We start from the raw sequence: 17,671 nt of genomic DNA on the forward strand, positions 1-17,671 counted from the left end.
ACGTGAGCGCACCTGCCGTGGCTCCTCCTGCCGACCCTGCGGCTTTGCGTCCTCCCGGTCCCACCCCCTTGAAGGCTGGGGCTCCGCAAAGGGTTGGATTGAAGAGGGCGAGGGTGCCCGTGTGCAGAGCCAAGGCGGGGCCGCTCCTGTGTGCACTCCGACGCTTCCAGCCACACTCCGCCCCCAGCCAGTGACGCAGGGACCGTTCCCACGGACGTGTGGACAGCTTCGAGCGGGTCCTACTTGGCCAGTGGCGAGGACCTCATACTGCCCAGGGCTTCTCTGACACTGGGCGCGCGGGGCAGGGGGAACCCAAATGGCGCTCACACAGTACCATCTGGGAGTGCAGGGCAGGGCCACCCTGGGGCCCCTCTGGAGCTGATGGGTCAACGTCTTCCCCTTGCGCCCCGGGCAGACGCCTGAGATGTGCTTCATAGGCTCCTCAGAGGAGACTGAGCACGGACCACCGGTGCTGGGTTTCCCTTCTCTCCCCCACCCCTCACTCTTGCTCTCTAGTTTACGCCCCAGGTAAACTGCTCTACACGGAAGCCTTGGTCTTGGGCTGTGTTTGGGAGGAACCCCGTCTAAGGCCTCTGGCTGCCTGGAGTGCGCTCGGTCTGCTTCTCCGGCTACTCCTGCCTCTCATTCAGATCTGATTGCGGTCCCCTCCACGCAGCCTTTCCCAATGATCCAACCCAAAGGAGTAGCCTCTCTATCACACCGTGCTCTCCGAATTCTGTATCACTATGACAGTTTCCTTTAAAAAAATCCTTCTGTTAGTGCCTTTGTGGAGCCCTGGAATATCCTGCATCAAACAGGAAGAACCTGGCATATTTCTTTTTTTTGGCTGTTTCCCCAGCTCGTGAAACAGTGCCTGGCATATAGCAGGCACCGAATAAGTATTTCTTGATTAAATGAATAAATGCTAAAGTTTGAGAGCAAGAGAAGACTGTAAATGAAGTCCGGATCTGAGCTAATACACGTATTCAGGGGAAAAAAATGCATACCTTAAATTTAAATTTATTTAAAAATTACAAAAAGTATCCCCACCAAGTGGTCCGTGAAAAAATTTAAAAGCAGCCACAATGATCTTGGTTAATTACCAGCAGTCTAATGCAATTTATAAAATTGAACAAAATTTGGATGTGTGTTTTAGGCCTCTGGAGACACGGGAGCCTTTCTTTAGGTCCCGGTCTTCAGGGTCTGGTAGTGTCATCACTGGGACACCCTCCAGAGCCTTCCTCCTCTGGACCCTATGCAAGATGATCCGATACACCCCCGTGATGGAGCTCCGGGCGTCTCGTCCCTGGTTGTTGCGAATATGCTCTTCCGTGATACCCAAATGCTCCAGCGTGCTCTTGACTTCATTTTCTTCTTCTCTGAGGGTGCTGGTTTCTGACAAATGTTTGGGATCCAGCTGGAAAGGTTCCAGCGGGGCGGGGTGCGGCACCCCTTGCATCCACTCATGGTTCATGATGGAGTCGATCCCGAAGCGCTCAGTGGGTACAGGCTGCAGGACGCCCTGGATGAGGCGGAGGCACGGCTCTGACACGTGGGGGGGCACGTTGTACGTGCCCTCCAGGATGCTCCTCTTCAGTTTGGCCACGGTCTCTGCCCGAAAGGGCATGGTGCCCGTCACCATGAAGTACAGGAGCACCCCCAAGGCCCAGACGTCCACATACACGCCCACGTAGTGCTCATCTCGGAAAAGCTCAGGGGCCGCGTAGGGGGGAGACCCACAGAACGTGTTCAGCATTTCTCCTTTTTTACTCACAGTGCTGAATCCAAAATCGCCCACCTTCACACAAGAATTGCTGGTGTAGAATACATTCTCTGCTTTCAGGTCTCTGTGAATGATTTGGTTTTCGTGCTGCGGAAGAAGACATAGGGGGAAACGATCATTTCCAAAGCAATACACCGACATAAAAAGGCGTCAGCTGCTTCTGGTCAAGATGGAGGCGTAGGTGGGCATGCTTCGCCTCCTTGCTCAACCATAAGAAGGATCACAGCTAACTAAAAAACAAACAAACAAACAAACAAACAAAACACCCAGAACTTTCAGAAATCGAACTGTATGGAAGGCCAACAACCAAGGATTTAAGGAAGCCAATTTCATCCAAACAGGCAGGAGGAGCAGAGACAGGGAGCCAGGATGGAGAGGACTTGGTGTGGCAGTGGCAGCAGCGGTAGCAATGGCTGGTGGAAGTACGGTTCCACATTTACATGTGGTGGATAAACACTGGGAGGGACACCTGGGGACCAATCCCGGTCCCAAGCCAGACCATACAACCTAGCGTTCTAGTGCCAGGAAAATAAAGCCTCATAACTTCCGGCTGTAAAAACAAGTGGAGGGTGGGGCAGCAGAATACACTGCCGGCCTCTCAGGAGAGAGAGTCCGTTTAAAGGGCACACATGGTCCTAGAATGTACACAAATCCACCCACCCTGGGAACCACCACCAGGGCAGCAGCTAGAGGGGTGACAGATTCATATGGAAAGTAAGTGAAATGAGTGGAAGCAGGGCAAGTGCTGAGCCAGCCTCCAGCAGCCAGACAGCAGCATTGTCCCCTCTCCAACCCCTCCCCCACATACAGAGCGACAAAGCGGTGAAGTGAGTTGCCCTGTCCTAGCAATTACCTAACGCTCCACCCCATTCAATATAACAGGTGCGCCAAGATGAGAGGTCAACACAGCTCTACCTAATACACAGAAGCACACCCAGGGAGGCTACCCAATTGAGGAGACAAAGAAATATGGCTCAGATGAAAGAACAAAACAAAATCCCAGAAAAAGAACTAAATAAAATGGAGATAAGCCACCTATCAGATGCAGAGTTCAAAACATTGGTGATCAGGATGCTCAGAGAACTCACTGAGTATGGCAAATGCATAAGGGAAGAAGTGAAGGCTACACTAAGTGAAATAAAGGAAAATCTACAGAGAACCAATAGTGAAGGGAAGGAAGCTGGGGTTCAGATCAATGATTTGGAACATAAGGAAAAAATAAACAGTCATCCAGTACAGAATGAAGAAACAAGAATTCAAAAAAATAAGGCGAGAATAAGAAGACTCTAGAACATCTCTGAAAGTGCCAACATCTGAATCATAGGGATGCCAGAAGGAGACGAGGAAGAGCAAGAAATTGAAAACTTATTGGTAAAAAATAATGAAAGAAAACTTCCCTAATTTGGTGAAGGAAATAGACATACAAGTCCAGGAAGAACAGAGAGTCCCAAACAAGTTGGATCCAAAAGTACCACACCAAGACACATCATAATTAAAATGCCAAAGGTTAAAGAAAGAGAGAATCTTAAAAGCAGCAAGAGAAAAGAAGACAATTATCTACAAAGGAGTTCCCATAATACTGTCAGCTGATTTCTCAAAAGAAACTTTGCAGGCAAGAAGGGACTGGCAAGCAGTATTCAAAGTGATGAAAAGCAAGGACCTACAACCAAGATTACTCTATCCAGCAAAGGTATCATTTAGAATGGAAGGGCAGATACAGTTCCTCCCAATCAAGGTAAAGCTAAAGGAATTCATTGTCACCAAGCTCTATTATATGAAGTGTTAAAGGGACTTATTTAAGAAAAAGAAGATCAAATCTTTGAACAGTAAAATGAAAACAAACTCGCAACTATCAACAACTGAATCTAAAAACAAAAACAAACCAAGCAAACAACTAGAACAGGAACAGAATCATAGCTATGGAGATCATTTGGAGGGTTATCAGCTGGAAGGGGGAAGGGAGAGAAATGGGGAAATGGTGCAGGGATTAAGAAGCATAATTGATAAGAACAAAACAGACAGATGTTAAGAATAACATAGGAAATGGAGAAGCGAAAGAACTTATATGCACGACCCATGGGCATGAACTACGGTGTGAGGGATTGCTGGAGGGAAGGGGGGTACTGGGCAGTGGGGAGCAAAGGGGGGAAAATTGGGACAACTGTAATAGCTTAACCAATAAAATATATTTAAATAATGAAAAAAAAAGGGGGGGGGGGCATCAGTTGCTTGGAAACAGCAAGATGATGCCCTAGCAGAAGTTCAGTGGAGATGAATCACGTCAGCAGACCTCGAGAGCTGCCCTGCCATGACTTTCAACCAAACACATAACTTTTAGCCACCCACAGGCCCCAAAGAGATGAAAGGTTTTATTTTCCTGTGGGGTGCGGGTTGGAGCCTGTCCCACACGTGTGAACTCGGGAATTAGTGCCAGAAGTAAGACCCAGACCTTATGCACCTGCATGTTCCTAAACACAATGAAACAGTAATTAACCCCCCATGTCTGAGGTTGGGGATGGGTTTTTTGTGGCTGAGCAATCCCTGACTAGAGTCAAGTCCAAGAAGTCCTGGAGCCGTCCCCCGCTTCCCAGCCATGCTCCCTTGGTTTTGGTGGGGGTGGGGGCTGGGGGGCTCCTTTATCGTTACAGAATTCAGGAGAAGGGATGAGGCTACGTGTGGCAATTTCTAGCAGCAGGTGCCACGGCCGGGTGTGAGCCCATGCCCCACCCCCACGCTTGTGTTCTGAGTCCAGACCATCTTGGCCTGTCCAGGCCCCAGGGCTCTTGGGAAATGGCTCCCGTGTACTGTTGCCGATGGGCCTCCTGGGGCAGGAATCCAGGCTTTGAAGCCCGACAGCTTGGTTCACTAACTCTAGGTTCCGTGCTCCCAGCTGCGTCGTGTGTCACTGATGGGCACCTCGTAAGGGTGTCATGAGAACTGCACAGGACTCTGTTTCTATCGCGCACAGCACGGTGCTGGCATGGCGGACACACACCCAGTGCGATTCGGAACCATGTCTTGACTCATCCTTCCTCTTTTCGGAGACCAGACAGCTGGGAGAATTGTCAGGGCTCAGAGCTACGGAGGACTCAGTCTGCACCCTTCACTGCTGGAATCCCTTCTGACTTGTTTTCCAAGGAGGACGTGCAAGGCTCCTTCCCCAGCTGCTGCGTTGTGTGAGGTGGACCACAGAAGAGCCCACTTAAATGACCACCTACAGGTCTAAAACGCCTGCCACGGTTAGGATCAGGCTCGCTCTCTTGCTCACTCCTTTGTGCTCCCCTCCCTCCCTCCTGACTGCTGTCATGGACCCCTAGGTCACTGACTCCCCTGCTGATAATTTGGCCAGAAGCTCGCTGATCTCAGGCCTTGGCGTCTGATAGCCAGGCAGAGACGTAAACCAGAAACAGCGTCTCAACTAATAGAGGCCCCAGACCAGGGTGTGTTTTCTGCCCATCGGACTGACGGGGAGCTGGGAAAAGAGGGCGGCTCGAACCTCAGCACTGACGGAGGCGCCCCAGTGCAGTGGGGTCCGCAGTCCATTCCTACGGTGCGCCCCGAAATACGGCCAGCCGTAGAAAGGGCACAGAGCACCGGCTCTTAAAAGATCGAGGGCGTGTGCTTTAGGAGTCCAGATCTGGCGAAAGAAATAATCAGAGAACTGAAATCGGAATGACATGATCAGGTCCGAGCGCAGAGGCAGCAAGAGCTGGAGGAGGTCCCTGACGTCAAGGAGGAAGGGTGTGTGAGCCAAGGTGAGACCGAAGAGTTTCAGAGAGACAGGCATGAGCTGAGTCACGACGTGCGGACATGATTTGGAATGTGAGATGTGGCCGTGGGGCCAAGGGCCTCCCCAGCACAGGGTGAGGACGCCAAGGCCAAGAAGCAGCGAGGAGCTCGCTCTCCGGGTGGTGGAAGATGGGGTTGGAGCAATGGATGTGAGCGGGGAGCCATGGCTGTCCTCGGCTGCTCAGAGTGACTCCTGCTAACGTCCAGAAGCCGTGAGGCTGCCCTGTGACTGGGGACTCCTCGCTGTTGCTTCAGAGGCGAGGAGCGCGTGCGCAGCCAGGCTTCTGACTCTCACGGAAGGGACCGCTGTCTGCCCTGCAGGACTAAAGCCCTCTGGGGTGCTGGGATGCTGGTCTCCTGAGTCCCCACGCTCCCGCTGCGCGTGGGATGGGAGCAGAACGGTCCTTCCTGGCCCCACTCACCATGTGCTTCACGGCAGACACAATCTGGGAGAAGACGAGCTTGCTGTCGGGTTCGGGGAGCTTCCCTTCGGCGCTAATCTTCCCGAAGAGCTCCCCACCCCCTGCGTACTCCATCACCAGGTGCAGCGTGGACAGGGTCTCCACGACCTCGTAGAGGCGGATGACGTTGGGATGGTGCAGCTTCTCCATGCTGGAGATCTCGCGCGACAGCAGCCGCTGGGTCTTCTGGTCCAACTTGGTTTTGTCCAGGATCTTAATGGCCACCTTTTCTGGAAAAAAGGAAGAGTCAGAGCCAGCGTTCGCAGGCTCATACAAATTTAGAACCAAAAGGGACCTAAATCGGCCCCTTTATTTTACGAGACTCAGAGGTTAAGTGGCTGTTCCCAAGCTAACAGAGCTCATCCCTGACCGTCAGTGTGTCCTCCACGGTTGGATGCCAACTTCTGCCTCCCAAGGAGGTTTTAGTTGGATGATCTTTACCCGGTTTTCTGGGTGCCGTTAAAGCCCCTTAGCTTAGCCGAGAAAGCCCCTCGCACGCCTTCAGTCTCAACGTTCATCACCCCTGACCACCATCCTCACCTCCTCGTGCACGATAGTCCGACTGTCACGGAACCTTTTGTGGATCCTCAAAAAGGGACTAAACTTTTATGTCTGGAAGTTTCTTCCATCTGAATTGTTTCATTTATCTGGTTCACGACTCCTTTCCTGTTCTTTATTCATTGACCTCTCCCAGGAGGCCTTCTCTGACTCCTGCCCTATGAAGGTCACAATGCTCGGACTCTGTGTTTCTCTGAACTATAATCTCAGCGCACTGGCCTGCACGTGCTGATGTCTCGTTGGTCTCCTCCTACCCTGCCCCTGTGCAGGCTGCGTCCTTCGTCAGCGCCTGGACCCTCCGGTACTTACTGTGTGGTGAGGGTTAATTGGTACAATGGTCCTGGGCCACTTTACCAACTCATGGTAGTTTCAAGTTTACGATTTGAGAGCGTTAAAAATGGCTGCGCTCTTTGACCCAGCCATTTCACTTTTGGCATTTACTCTTAAAGAAATGCTCTGACCTACGTACAAGATGGCATGTGTGCATAAGAAGACTTCTGTGATATTGGGAACAGCCTAAGCGTCCCCCAAGAGAGACAGCGAACAAAAGGTGTGGCTCAGTTACCTGTACAATGGCACCCCCTGCAGCTGTCAAAACAGTTGCGTGAAAAGACGTTCAGTACGGAACAAGTGAGGAAACATACAAATATACCATTGCACTGAAAAAATGCTGGTGAGATATTCATCAACATGTTTAGAATAATTATTTTATTCATAGGAGGATCATGAATGGTTTTCCTTCAAATTTTTCTTCCTTATCTATATATTTTTAATTTCCCTATGATTAATTATGCAATCTAGATATACAGTTAATATAGATTAAGTGTGTAATAGAAAGGGTTGATGTTTGAAAATGAATGAATCTCTACTCCCAGGTAAGCCTTCGTTCATTTTTTGGTTCAAAGTGGATCAGACTCTATTAGATAAGAAAGGTTTTGCAGGCAAGTGGCCACGGGGAACAAAAATCACCCACGCCTCTTGGAGCTTCTTGCAAAATAACTGCTTTGAAGAACGTGGGCCCCGCGGTGACCTGCACCCGAGCAGACACTGCTGGTCTCAATGGGAGTGTTAGGGCACATTAAAGTAGGACTTCTAGAATGGGAAGAGGCGGGGCTCCGGGGGGTCTGAGGAGGCAGAACTGGGGAAGGAGGAGGAAGCCACAGCTGAGCAGACCCTCTGGGCTATAACCTGGGCCGGCCCCGGGCCCCAGGCCCCAGCAACGGACCTCCACCACAGTTACCTGACGCAGAATCTCCTGGTTTTGTGGAGCCCATTGGGTGAGCCGTTCTTTTAAGGGAAGATTTCCCAGAGAAAAGGCCTCGGTTCCTCCTGGGGTCTCCCCCAGCACTGGCCCAGGCGTCTGACAAAGTGCGGGCCCCTCTCCGCTCCCCGCTGCTCCCCGCGTTATGAGGGCTCAACACCCAGCTCACCGACCTCCCCCCTCTCTACCATTATCTCTGCCATGATTCCAGACGCACAAATCCGTACACCTGCCTACCTGACGCCTCCGTTGGTTTTTGTCTTCATTTGGGTTCTGCCAGCAGCAGATCCTGAGGCGGAGAGTCAGGAGGGGGTAGATCGAGGGAGGGGGCCCCAGGAAATGCGGGCAGAAGGATGCAGAAGTGAGCCGGGAAGGAAGGGAAGGCGGCCAGTGAAGGTGTGTTGCTAGGTTACCAGTTAGTCCTGCTGAGACTTAGGATGCCCGTGTTTTATCCGGAGAAGAGGGAGGGCGCTGGGGTGCTGATGCAGCCGCCGCTGTCAGTAGCCGGCCGCCGGCTGCCCCGGGGGCTGTTAATGCCCCTGCACGGGTGGCCTCCGTGGGGGCAGGCAGAGAGGGCCCGGAGGCGAACAGGTGGGGAGCCTGGCACTGGCAGGTGCGGCTTGCACGCACAGATATGGCGAGGCCCAAGGCGACAGGGGAGGTGCTGGCAGCTGCGTGTTACCAGCATGTAACAGACGTGTAATAAGCATGTCCGACATATATGGTCAATGCTGAGCCAGCGAACGCCCCAACCCCATGGCTGCTCCCCCTACGGTCATCCCAGCTTCAGTGAAGGGAAGCGCCGTGTTTGCCGCCGTGCAGACGAAAACCCTGGCGCACCCGACTCCTCCCCTTCACAGTCCACTCGCAGTCTATCAGCACATCCCACGACGTTAACCTCGAAGACAGCGCTGCGTCCAGCCACGCCTCAGCACCCCGCTGCCACTGTGCTGGCCCAGGGCGCCCTCCTCCCCGGCCCGGATCATCGCCACAGGCTCCCAGTGGATCTCCCCTTTGCTGCCTTTGACCTCCTGCGGTCTGTTTTTCACAGAGCGGCCAGGGTGATCCCATTGAAGCACCAGGCAGATCACATCACTCCCTGCTCCTTCTGCGGGCTCTGGTTTCTCTCGTAGGAAAAGCCATGCCCTCGCTATGACATGCCGGCCCTGCACGACCCGGGCCGGTGGCCGGCGGCCGGCTGCCTCGCCCCCTCAGCGGGCGTGCTCCCGCCCTGGGACCCTGCCGCCTGCTCTGGCCTCTGCCCGGCCACGTTCCCTGCTGTGCGTGCGTGGCCAGATCCCTTATTCCTCCCTGTTCCATTGCCCCCCCTCAGCCAGGCCGACCGGGGCCAGCTCACCTGACCCTGCAGCCCTCGGGGCTCCCGCCCGCCCCCCGTTTTCCTTCCTGTCACCCTCACCACATAACATGATGCGGAACCGACTGGCTGACTTCTGTCCGCCTCTCCACACCACAATATAAACTCCACACGCCAGGGATTGTTGTCTGTCCTGTTCACGGCTTTGACTCGGGTCCCTGGAGAAGTGCCTGCTACACAGTAGATGCTCAACAAAGGGTCTCACTTAATCCTCGCAAGAACCCAGGGGAAGCATCGGCATCGCAGCGCACACTCAATTTCGTGTTTTGCTTTTCATTTACGATTGTGCCCCACGCCTCTCCCACGTGGCCACACACTCATCGTTGTCACGATTTTTAATGGCTGTGTAACCTTACATCCGGTGTGTACACTTCCGTGTACTTGACAGTTTCTATATTATTGGATCACACAAATTATTGCTAGTCCATGGCACTACAAATCACACCACAACGAACAGTTGTTTGGTTATCATATTTCTAATACTGGACTTATTTTTAGGATGGATTCACAAAAGTCATTCCTATCTCTAAAATAAGAAAACGTAATTTTTTTTAAAGATTTTATTTATTTATTTTTAGAGAGAGTGGAAGGGAGGGAGAGAGGGAGAGAAACTTCCATGTGTGGTTGCCTCTTGAGCACCCCCAACTGCGGACCTGGCCCAAAACCCAGGCCTGTGCCCTGACTGGGTATCAAACCAGCAACCCTTAGGTTCGCAGGCCGGCACTCAATCCACTGAGCCACAGTGGCCAGGGCAGAAAACATGATTTTTAATTGCTGTTTTTAAAAAGGTTTTCAAGAAGAGAGAGAGCCTTTTAAAAATCAGTGGGTCTTCTCTATTCAGCTTTCGTAGAGACTGAGTGAGTGTCCCAGTCCGGTGGTCCTAGGAGATTCAGCAGGGAGGACCACCCTCAGCACACTTCCCACCAGAGCTGAGTGTTCGTGAGAAGTCACTCTGTGGGCTTCACTCACCAAACGCTTGTTCAATGTTTCTTATTTATAATGCGTGTGGGTGAACTCCAAGGCTCAATACGATACCAGGTCTGGCACCTAGGAACTTGTGACCAGGACACCCGAGACTTTTACCACCCCCTGGATTTGTTAAGCTCCGAATCTTTATTTCTTATTTATACATGGTTCTCTTGGGCTCCAAGATGGCCATGGGACGCATTAGTTCATGACTTCCATGGACTTCCAAGTCAGTGCCCCCAAATCTTCGTTTTCAAACCCATCTGTTCTCCTGTGCTCACTGTCGGCTGCTAATCATTAAAGCTGGAAACCTGGGAGCCATCCCCAACCCTCCTCTCACTTGGCTCCCTCTCTACTCCCCCGTCCAACTGACCACAAGGTTTTCCAATATTCTAAACTATTTCTCAAATGCGTCTCCTCCTTTCCAACCTCCCGGCTTCCTCCTGAGTTGAGATGGACATCACGTTCATCTGAACCATTAGACTAATATTTTATTCTGATGTCCCTGACTCCTGTCACACCCCAACTTCCAGTTTACCTTCCTCACTAAGATCAAATTCTATTAGTCTCTTGTATTAATTGCTTGCTTTAAGCTCTTCTTCAATGGTTCCCCAATACCAAATGACAAAAGTCCAGATATGCAAGAAGATTCTCCATGGCCAGCCCTGCCTACATTACCCTCCATATCTCCCACTGCCCGGCGGGCACATCTTGGGCTCCAGCCTTGCCGGACTCCTTTCAAATCTCCAAGCACTCCCCAGACAGGTTCACACTTCCATGCGCCTGTCGTCCTTTCTGGGCGTGGAATTCCCTTTTCCCTGTGTCTTGTATGATATCTCGTCAAACCTCAAGACCCAACACAAGCCTTTCCTGGCCAACTGACCCTTTCCTGACACCCTCGGGCACACGTGATCCCCCCCCGCCTTGGTACCTTACCGGGTGACAACACGTATCAATTGTTTCCTGTCTGTCTCTATTACATAGCGTGAGTCTGTATCAGGTTAGAATGGTATCTCATGCATCCCTGCAAAGGCCCAGAGCGAAGTATGGGCACAGGAGCGTTTATTACATTTTTTTAAGAGAAGAATAAACGAACTGATGAATAAATAAGTTGAGAGGTGAGACGAGAGCATTCTAGAAACATGAGGCTAGAGTAACAGAGAGGAAGACCAGGGAAGGAGAGGTCAGGAAGGGCAGCCACAGAGAAAGGGACCGACACCGCTGCCTCTTTTACTTTTGTTTGTGACAACAGATGCGACATAAAATATTCAGGAGCCAGGTGCATCATCGCTTTTGAGAAATTTCTCCTTGGCCCCATTTCTAATCATGCTGGCGTCTGCCCGCCCTATCAGCTTGCAAGGCCCGAGGGAATCTGAGCTGTTCATTACAGAAATAAGCTCCAGCCAGCAGGGGCCTGTAGTGGGGTCTTTCTTTTAGAGACCAGAGCAGCTGGCACCTTTGTAAAAACGACCGTCCCAGGACCTGCCCCGGCACCGAAACCCTCGCTTCCCTGGAAAACTGTTCCCTTATCTTATGCAGACGGCCCGTGTTTCCTGGAAAACCTCATGACCGTCCTGGGCAAGCTGACCTTATTGACACAAATCGCTATCCACATGACATCATCCGACAGGGCCTGGCGATGGGTCAGGGTATTTGAGATGCCCCGCAAGGCTTCCTAAACACTCGCGAATAAATGCATCTCCTTCCCCTTTCAGAGGTAAAGATTTTAGAGAAATGTCCCCCCTTTCTTTCTAGCCCCACCTGCTCCGAGTAGCCCAATGTCCCCTCTCTGCTTACAAGCCACAGTTTTTTCGTCCTGACCTGTCACCCTGCGCCGAGACTCGGTTTCCCAGCACCTGCCCGCGCTTGCTGTCTGCTCTGCCTCGCACGGATCTGCGCCTGGGCTTCCCCGCCACCGCTTTTCGGTGCCTGTCATTCCCATTTTCCTACTCTTCCCTCCACTCGGGGGCTCACTGGACGGTAGGACCCCGCAAGAGAGAGGAGGCTTTTATGGGAGGGCCTCCGTGTCCTGAGGTGAAGTCAGGGATTTCTCCTTTCTGTTGCCTTAGTCTACGTTCTCCGTTACCTGCCAGGACATTTTCTGGCTCGTTTTGACCTTCCTCCCCTTTGGCACACATATCCTGTCACCAGAGGTAACCTGAACCTTTGACAATAGGGCAGGTTAGCAGTGAGGATCGCATGTCAACGAAGCCACCAAAGTGCCCAGTGGCAGAGCAGGAAATGTCACGTTCCCCGGAACTCAAGGGAGTAGAATTGACTTAACTTCATAAGATAACAGAAACCTGCGGAATTCAAGAAGGAAGTCATTACGCACACCCCCCACTGTTGTTGCTTCTCTTTCTTCTGCGCACCCCACATCGGAGCCTGTCTATGGCATTAGATGCTGTCTTGGGGACAGTCCGCACTCACCTGGCTCCTGTCTCCGTGGCGGATCTGCCCCCTGTCCCTTTGCTGTGCTCTCTACTCACCTTCTCAAGGGCACATGTGTGGACCATGGGCTCTGCTGAGAGAGTCATGAGCCTACGGGCTGCCGCTGACGTGACACAGGAGCACTCTTGACTCAAGGGTGGCCTGTCATCGGCTGGCCAGTGAGCAGTCATACAGGGGTGGGCAAAAGTAGGTCAATAATAATAATAACCAACAACACAGTAATTAATAAATCGATAGTAAGACAAGAATAACTCTGTGCTTCACATACTCACAACGGTAGCCCCACTTTCGCCCACCCGTGTCCTCTCTCTTCAAAGTCTGCGCTCAGACAGAAGGAAGCAAGTGGGATGCACACGAACAAGAAGGCTGAGAGATGGTGTGGCCGTGGGACCCATCGCCGTCTCTTCGGCCATGTGCCTTCTGACAACAGAGCAGAGACAGCCACTCTGCGGGGAAAAGGCTGAAGGTGGCATCACCCGCCAAGGGAAGGGGGACCGAGTGACCGTGGGGCCCCGAGAAAGAAGCGGTGAAGACAGTCACACCCTGAAAGCCGGCTCCCTGCCCCTGCTGCGGGTCCGCTGGACACGAGGCGCCCGTGCACTGTGAGCTATCTGAGTAGGCTTCTGTTCCGGGAAGGGAACGGCGTGTGGCTCCAGCCGGAGGAGCCGGACTTCTTGGAGAGCCGACAAATAACAGCACCCAATGACGGCTTATTTTGTGCTCTGTCCTGGTGCATGGCAGAGAGTCAATACATTGTATTTAAAGTGTTCCTCCTCGTAACAATCCCCTGCAGCGGATCTATTTTCCTCGTCTGTACATGAGGAAACTGAGGCACAAAATGACACCATAACATGTTCGGGTCCCACAGCCAGAGAGAAAAAGAACTGGCTGACTCCAGAGCCAGTATCTTTCCATAAGATTGCACGACCTTCTGCCCCTGAAGGACATGGTGGCCGGTCTCCCTCAGACGCTGTCTGAGCAGAGAAGGGCAGGTGGCAGGAGGCCCTTCTCTGAGTCCTATCCATGCGCTCTACCGCTCCCACTTGTTCCCTGTTTCCTCAGCCCTTCGGCAGGCACTGCAAGGGCAGGACCACCCCCTGGGAGTGTCGCCCCAAGGGAGAGGGCTGCTCCGAGCGCCTGGGCCTGGCTGGGTCTGTGTTGGGGAAGAAGGGTCCCATGGGGCTCGCTGGGCCCCGGTGGCTGTGAAGGCGGGGCCTCTTCCACACCACACCAGCATCAGGCTAGCTCGGGGAGGTGAGAAGGAACGTGAGTTCTAGACCCGTCTCTGCCGTGACCTCGGGGCAGCCACTTCTGCAGGAGGACTAGATGAGGCCAGTGTTCCTAACCTTTAACACTCACGGGGCCCAAGATGATTTTAGGGCCTGGAAACAGCCTTAGATAACACTGACGCGCAGCAAACCGACATGTCAGTGCTCCTGAGTTCTCCGATCAAGGCAAAGAGAAGGCCTCAGGTTGCCTGTTGGCCGGTTCTAAATTACTTTCTATTACTTGGTAATTTTCCTCTAAAACCTTTTGAAAGTTGCTAGGAGAGTAGATTTTAATATATCGCACCACACATAAAAAAAATTTTAACTACATGAGGGGATGGATATGTTAGCCGTATTGTAATCACTTTACAATAGATACGTATATAAAATCACTGCATTGTGCTCCTTAAATGTACGCTATGGTGTATGTCACTTATATCTCGATAAAATAAATAATACATTTAAATTTATTTGCCGTGTATTTACTTTTGCCATTACCTTCTGTTCATAGTGCAAGTGGTGTTGGGTTTTTATTATTTTAATAATATGACATTTCCTTTTGAAATCAGGTCAAGTAAAAATAAGAGTTGTACCAATGCTAGCTACTATTGAGTGGCTGGTATGTGCCATGTATTTCATATAAGTTACTTGTAATGACCCCCACACTTGGAGGAATTATTATCTCCATCTGACAGCTGAGGTGACTGAGGACCAAAGATGCTAAGTAATAGGCCGCAAAGTCGGATGCCTAGGAAGTGACTGAGCGAGGATTTGAAACAAACGTGTCTGATTCTCAAGCCCATGTCCTTCCCACTTCCCCCCACCTTCCCGGCTTCCTGTGCTCTGGATTCTAGCACCTGAAGCCACGCTCAGGACGCAGCTCCGAGCTGGCCCTGTCCAAACTGCTGCCTCTGTGACCTCTCCGCCACCCTGGACATTGTCCCCTCCTGCAGTCCTCTCTTGGGTTGCCTTTCTCCAGCTTCCTGCTGCTTCCTAGCCATGTCTTCTGTCTCAATCTATGGCCCCTCCCCTCCCCACATGTTTGATCTTTTTTCTCTCATTCTTGCTCTAGACCGTTGAAAAGCAACACCCATCCCCATTAGATCTGAGCTACAGAACGAGATCCCCTTTTCTGAGTAGAGTAAGCGCTGTTATTGGCCGCATTTTATAAGGGAGGAACCCGAGGCCTGTAATTTACCCAGCTAAGGAAGGTGAGCAGCTGAGACCGGAAGACGTGGACCCAGAAACTCGGGCTCAGAGCAACATGGAAGGGGACTTGGAGCGCCAGTGACTTGGGAGTGAGAGTGTGCGTGCGTGCGTGCATGTGTGTGAATGGGAGCTCATGGTGTCTTTTTCTATTGGGGCCAAATGCAGAGATGGGAGGAACATGGGATTGGGGGATGGAGAAGAAACGAGGCCGAGAGACAACTTACAAGAGAAAAGAGTGCCCCTGGGGGCACTGTGGCAGGCTGGGTCCTAGGGGGGAACATGTCAGGACAGGACTCCCAGGCAGAGGGCAGAGCCCAGGGGCTTAGGAAGTCGGTCAATTATACTGAGTGGCAAGCATTCCTTTTCTGTTTTTCTTTAACTCCCTTTGATAACTTCCGGGCTTCAGCTCAGTGAGAGGTACCCACTTAGTGGGGAAGCGCCCACACTGCTGGGGTCTCTGCAGAGCTCCTCCCCAAGACCCAAGTGCTGGGCGCTGCTGCTCTAGGATCCAGAACGACTGGTACAGTGAGAACAGTGGAGGGGACTGGAGTACAGAGGGTCCTGAGATCAAACCCCTTCCCCCCAAATCTAACAGGAGTAGCAGCCTCGGGTGAGGAGGGGAGACCAGACCCTGCTGCCGGCTGGCGGGCGCAATCTGGGAGGTCTCCCGGACCCTTGGCGCTGACACACAAACCCAAACAGACGGTATAAACAAAGACTGGCTCTATGAGTTGCCTTGGAACCAAGCCACTTCTCCGGGCCAGAGGCCCCTCAATGTGTGAGCGCGTCCACCCACGTGGTACAGTGGGGTAGTTCTTGGAGGCGGGCGCCCTGACTGCTGAGGGTGAACTGGAGAAGCCACGCTTAACTGCTTTGGGTCTTATCTCCCTGTCTGTAAAGTGGAATAAAGACAGTACCCTCACCCCATTACTGTGGAAATTAACTGAAATAACAGAGGACAGGCCCTCACGTGACCTCGCTTCACTTGCTTCTTTGTCCCGGAGTCCTGACCCCCCTACACCGGTCAGGCACCATGGAATGGTGGGGGCGGGGGTTAGGGCAGGGGCTCATCCCTGGGAGGTCAGACCCTACCTTTGGTGAGGGAGTGAATCCCGAGCTTGACTTGGGAGAAGTTGCCGCTTCCGATCTCACCCCGGACCCGGTAGAAGCCGATCCGCTTCCCCAGGGAGATCTCTCTCACCACCTTCTCATCCTGGCACATGTCTTGGGTCAGCTTCTCGAAGGGCGTCAGCTGGCGAGCCTGTCCCTCCCCCTCCTCCTCCTCCTCCTCCTCCTCCTGGTTGCACTCTGTCTGACAGCCGCTCTCCACGCTGTCCTGTCGCTCCCACGGGGCGCAGTGCGCCTTCACCAGGCCACCTCCGTTCACATGCACGGCTGTCATCGTCCCGTCCCCGCTGGCTCACGTCTCCATCCCAGCCCAGAGGCGCCGATCCAGGGCAGGTCGGGGAGAAGCAGAAGGGGCCCGGCGGGCGGCAGATGGGAGTCAGGGGCTGCCAGAGCCCCCCAGTCCCCGAGAGAGCCCGGGAGCCGGCCTGCGGCCTGCAGCGGAACCCACGGAGCTCATCTGGCGCGGCGCGAAGCTGCCTGCCCGGCGGGGGACATCTCACACCTGCCTTCAGGGTGAGCGTCCCAGCTTGGACGGTGCAGCCCGGCCACACCCAGGCCCCAGACCCTTCCCTTCCTGGCCGGCCGCGCGCTCTAATGCTCTGCGCCCGGCGGCTGTGTCCCAGGACACCGGCTCCAGGTTGCTGTTGCCTTGGATGGCCCGCGACTCTTTCCCGCTGGAGGCTTCGGGGCCCTGGTGCCGGCCCGCGGCGCTCACGGTCCTCGCTTCCCACTAGCGGCCGGGCCCCGGAGACCCTGTCCTCTGGCCCCGGAAAGCAGAGACCTGCCGATCAGCCTTCTGGTCACAGGGCAGCCGGAGAAGGATTAAGTCCCCGCAATGTCACTTTAGCCGGCCTTTATTTAGATGAGCCTTCCTCTAAGCCCCGAGCGGCCTCAAAAATTTGGCAGGTGCTGGTTCGTCCTAAGAACAGAGAGGAAGAAAATGTATCAGCAAGGCCAGAAAACAGCACGGGGTGTAGAACGAATGTGGAGCCGCCTTGTAGGCACTGATCTGAAAGCACCATGCACGTGTCAGGGACGACTCATACGAGTCGTCAGCGCTCGGTTCTGCGGGACCTTAGAAGAAGAAAATGTACATCCACACACAGCCCTCAACCCACGTTCTAGAAAAGCCCTCCCAGCCTGTAAACATGTCTAGCAAAACTTTTCCTCATTTTTGAGGTTTTGAAAGATATGTATCTTGCCTTGGGTTGCTTTAAAGCCAGACTTATGATATTATAATACTGATAGAAATGATGATACAGATTTTCTATTAATATGAGTTTTCAAAAGTTCTTACATTGATCCGAATAATAATGTTATATTTCCAATGTATTTCCAGTTGTTGGTCTTCTTTCAACTTTTTCTCCCCTTTTTGCTCCTACCCTTTTTTTCCTGTTGTCATTCTAGGACAAAGGCCAGTTT

General features: G+C 52.7%; 1 protein-coding gene across 1 annotated transcript; it reads right to left on the reverse strand.

The window, feature by feature from the left end:
- Nucleotides 1-1,022: 1,022 nt before the first annotated feature.
- Nucleotides 1,023-17,156, reverse strand: NIM1K (NIM1 serine/threonine protein kinase). The gene is made up of 3 exons (XM_090278867.1): nt 16,214-17,156; nt 5,995-6,263; nt 1,023-1,870 (listed from the first exon to the last, which is right to left on the reverse strand). Exons 1-3 carry the CDS (start codon nt 16,521-16,523, stop codon nt 1,121-1,123), a joined length of 1,329 nt encoding a protein of 442 aa, XP_090134993.1. The 5' UTR covers nt 16,524-17,156; the 3' UTR covers nt 1,023-1,120.
- Nucleotides 17,157-17,671: the final 515 nt, after the last annotated feature.

Source organism: Furipterus horrens, unplaced genomic scaffold, assembly GCF_987537825.1.
Source record: "Furipterus horrens unplaced genomic scaffold, mFurHor1.1.pri manual_scaffold_5, whole genome shotgun sequence".
NCBI classification, from domain to species: Eukaryota; Metazoa; Chordata; class Mammalia; order Chiroptera; family Furipteridae; genus Furipterus; species Furipterus horrens.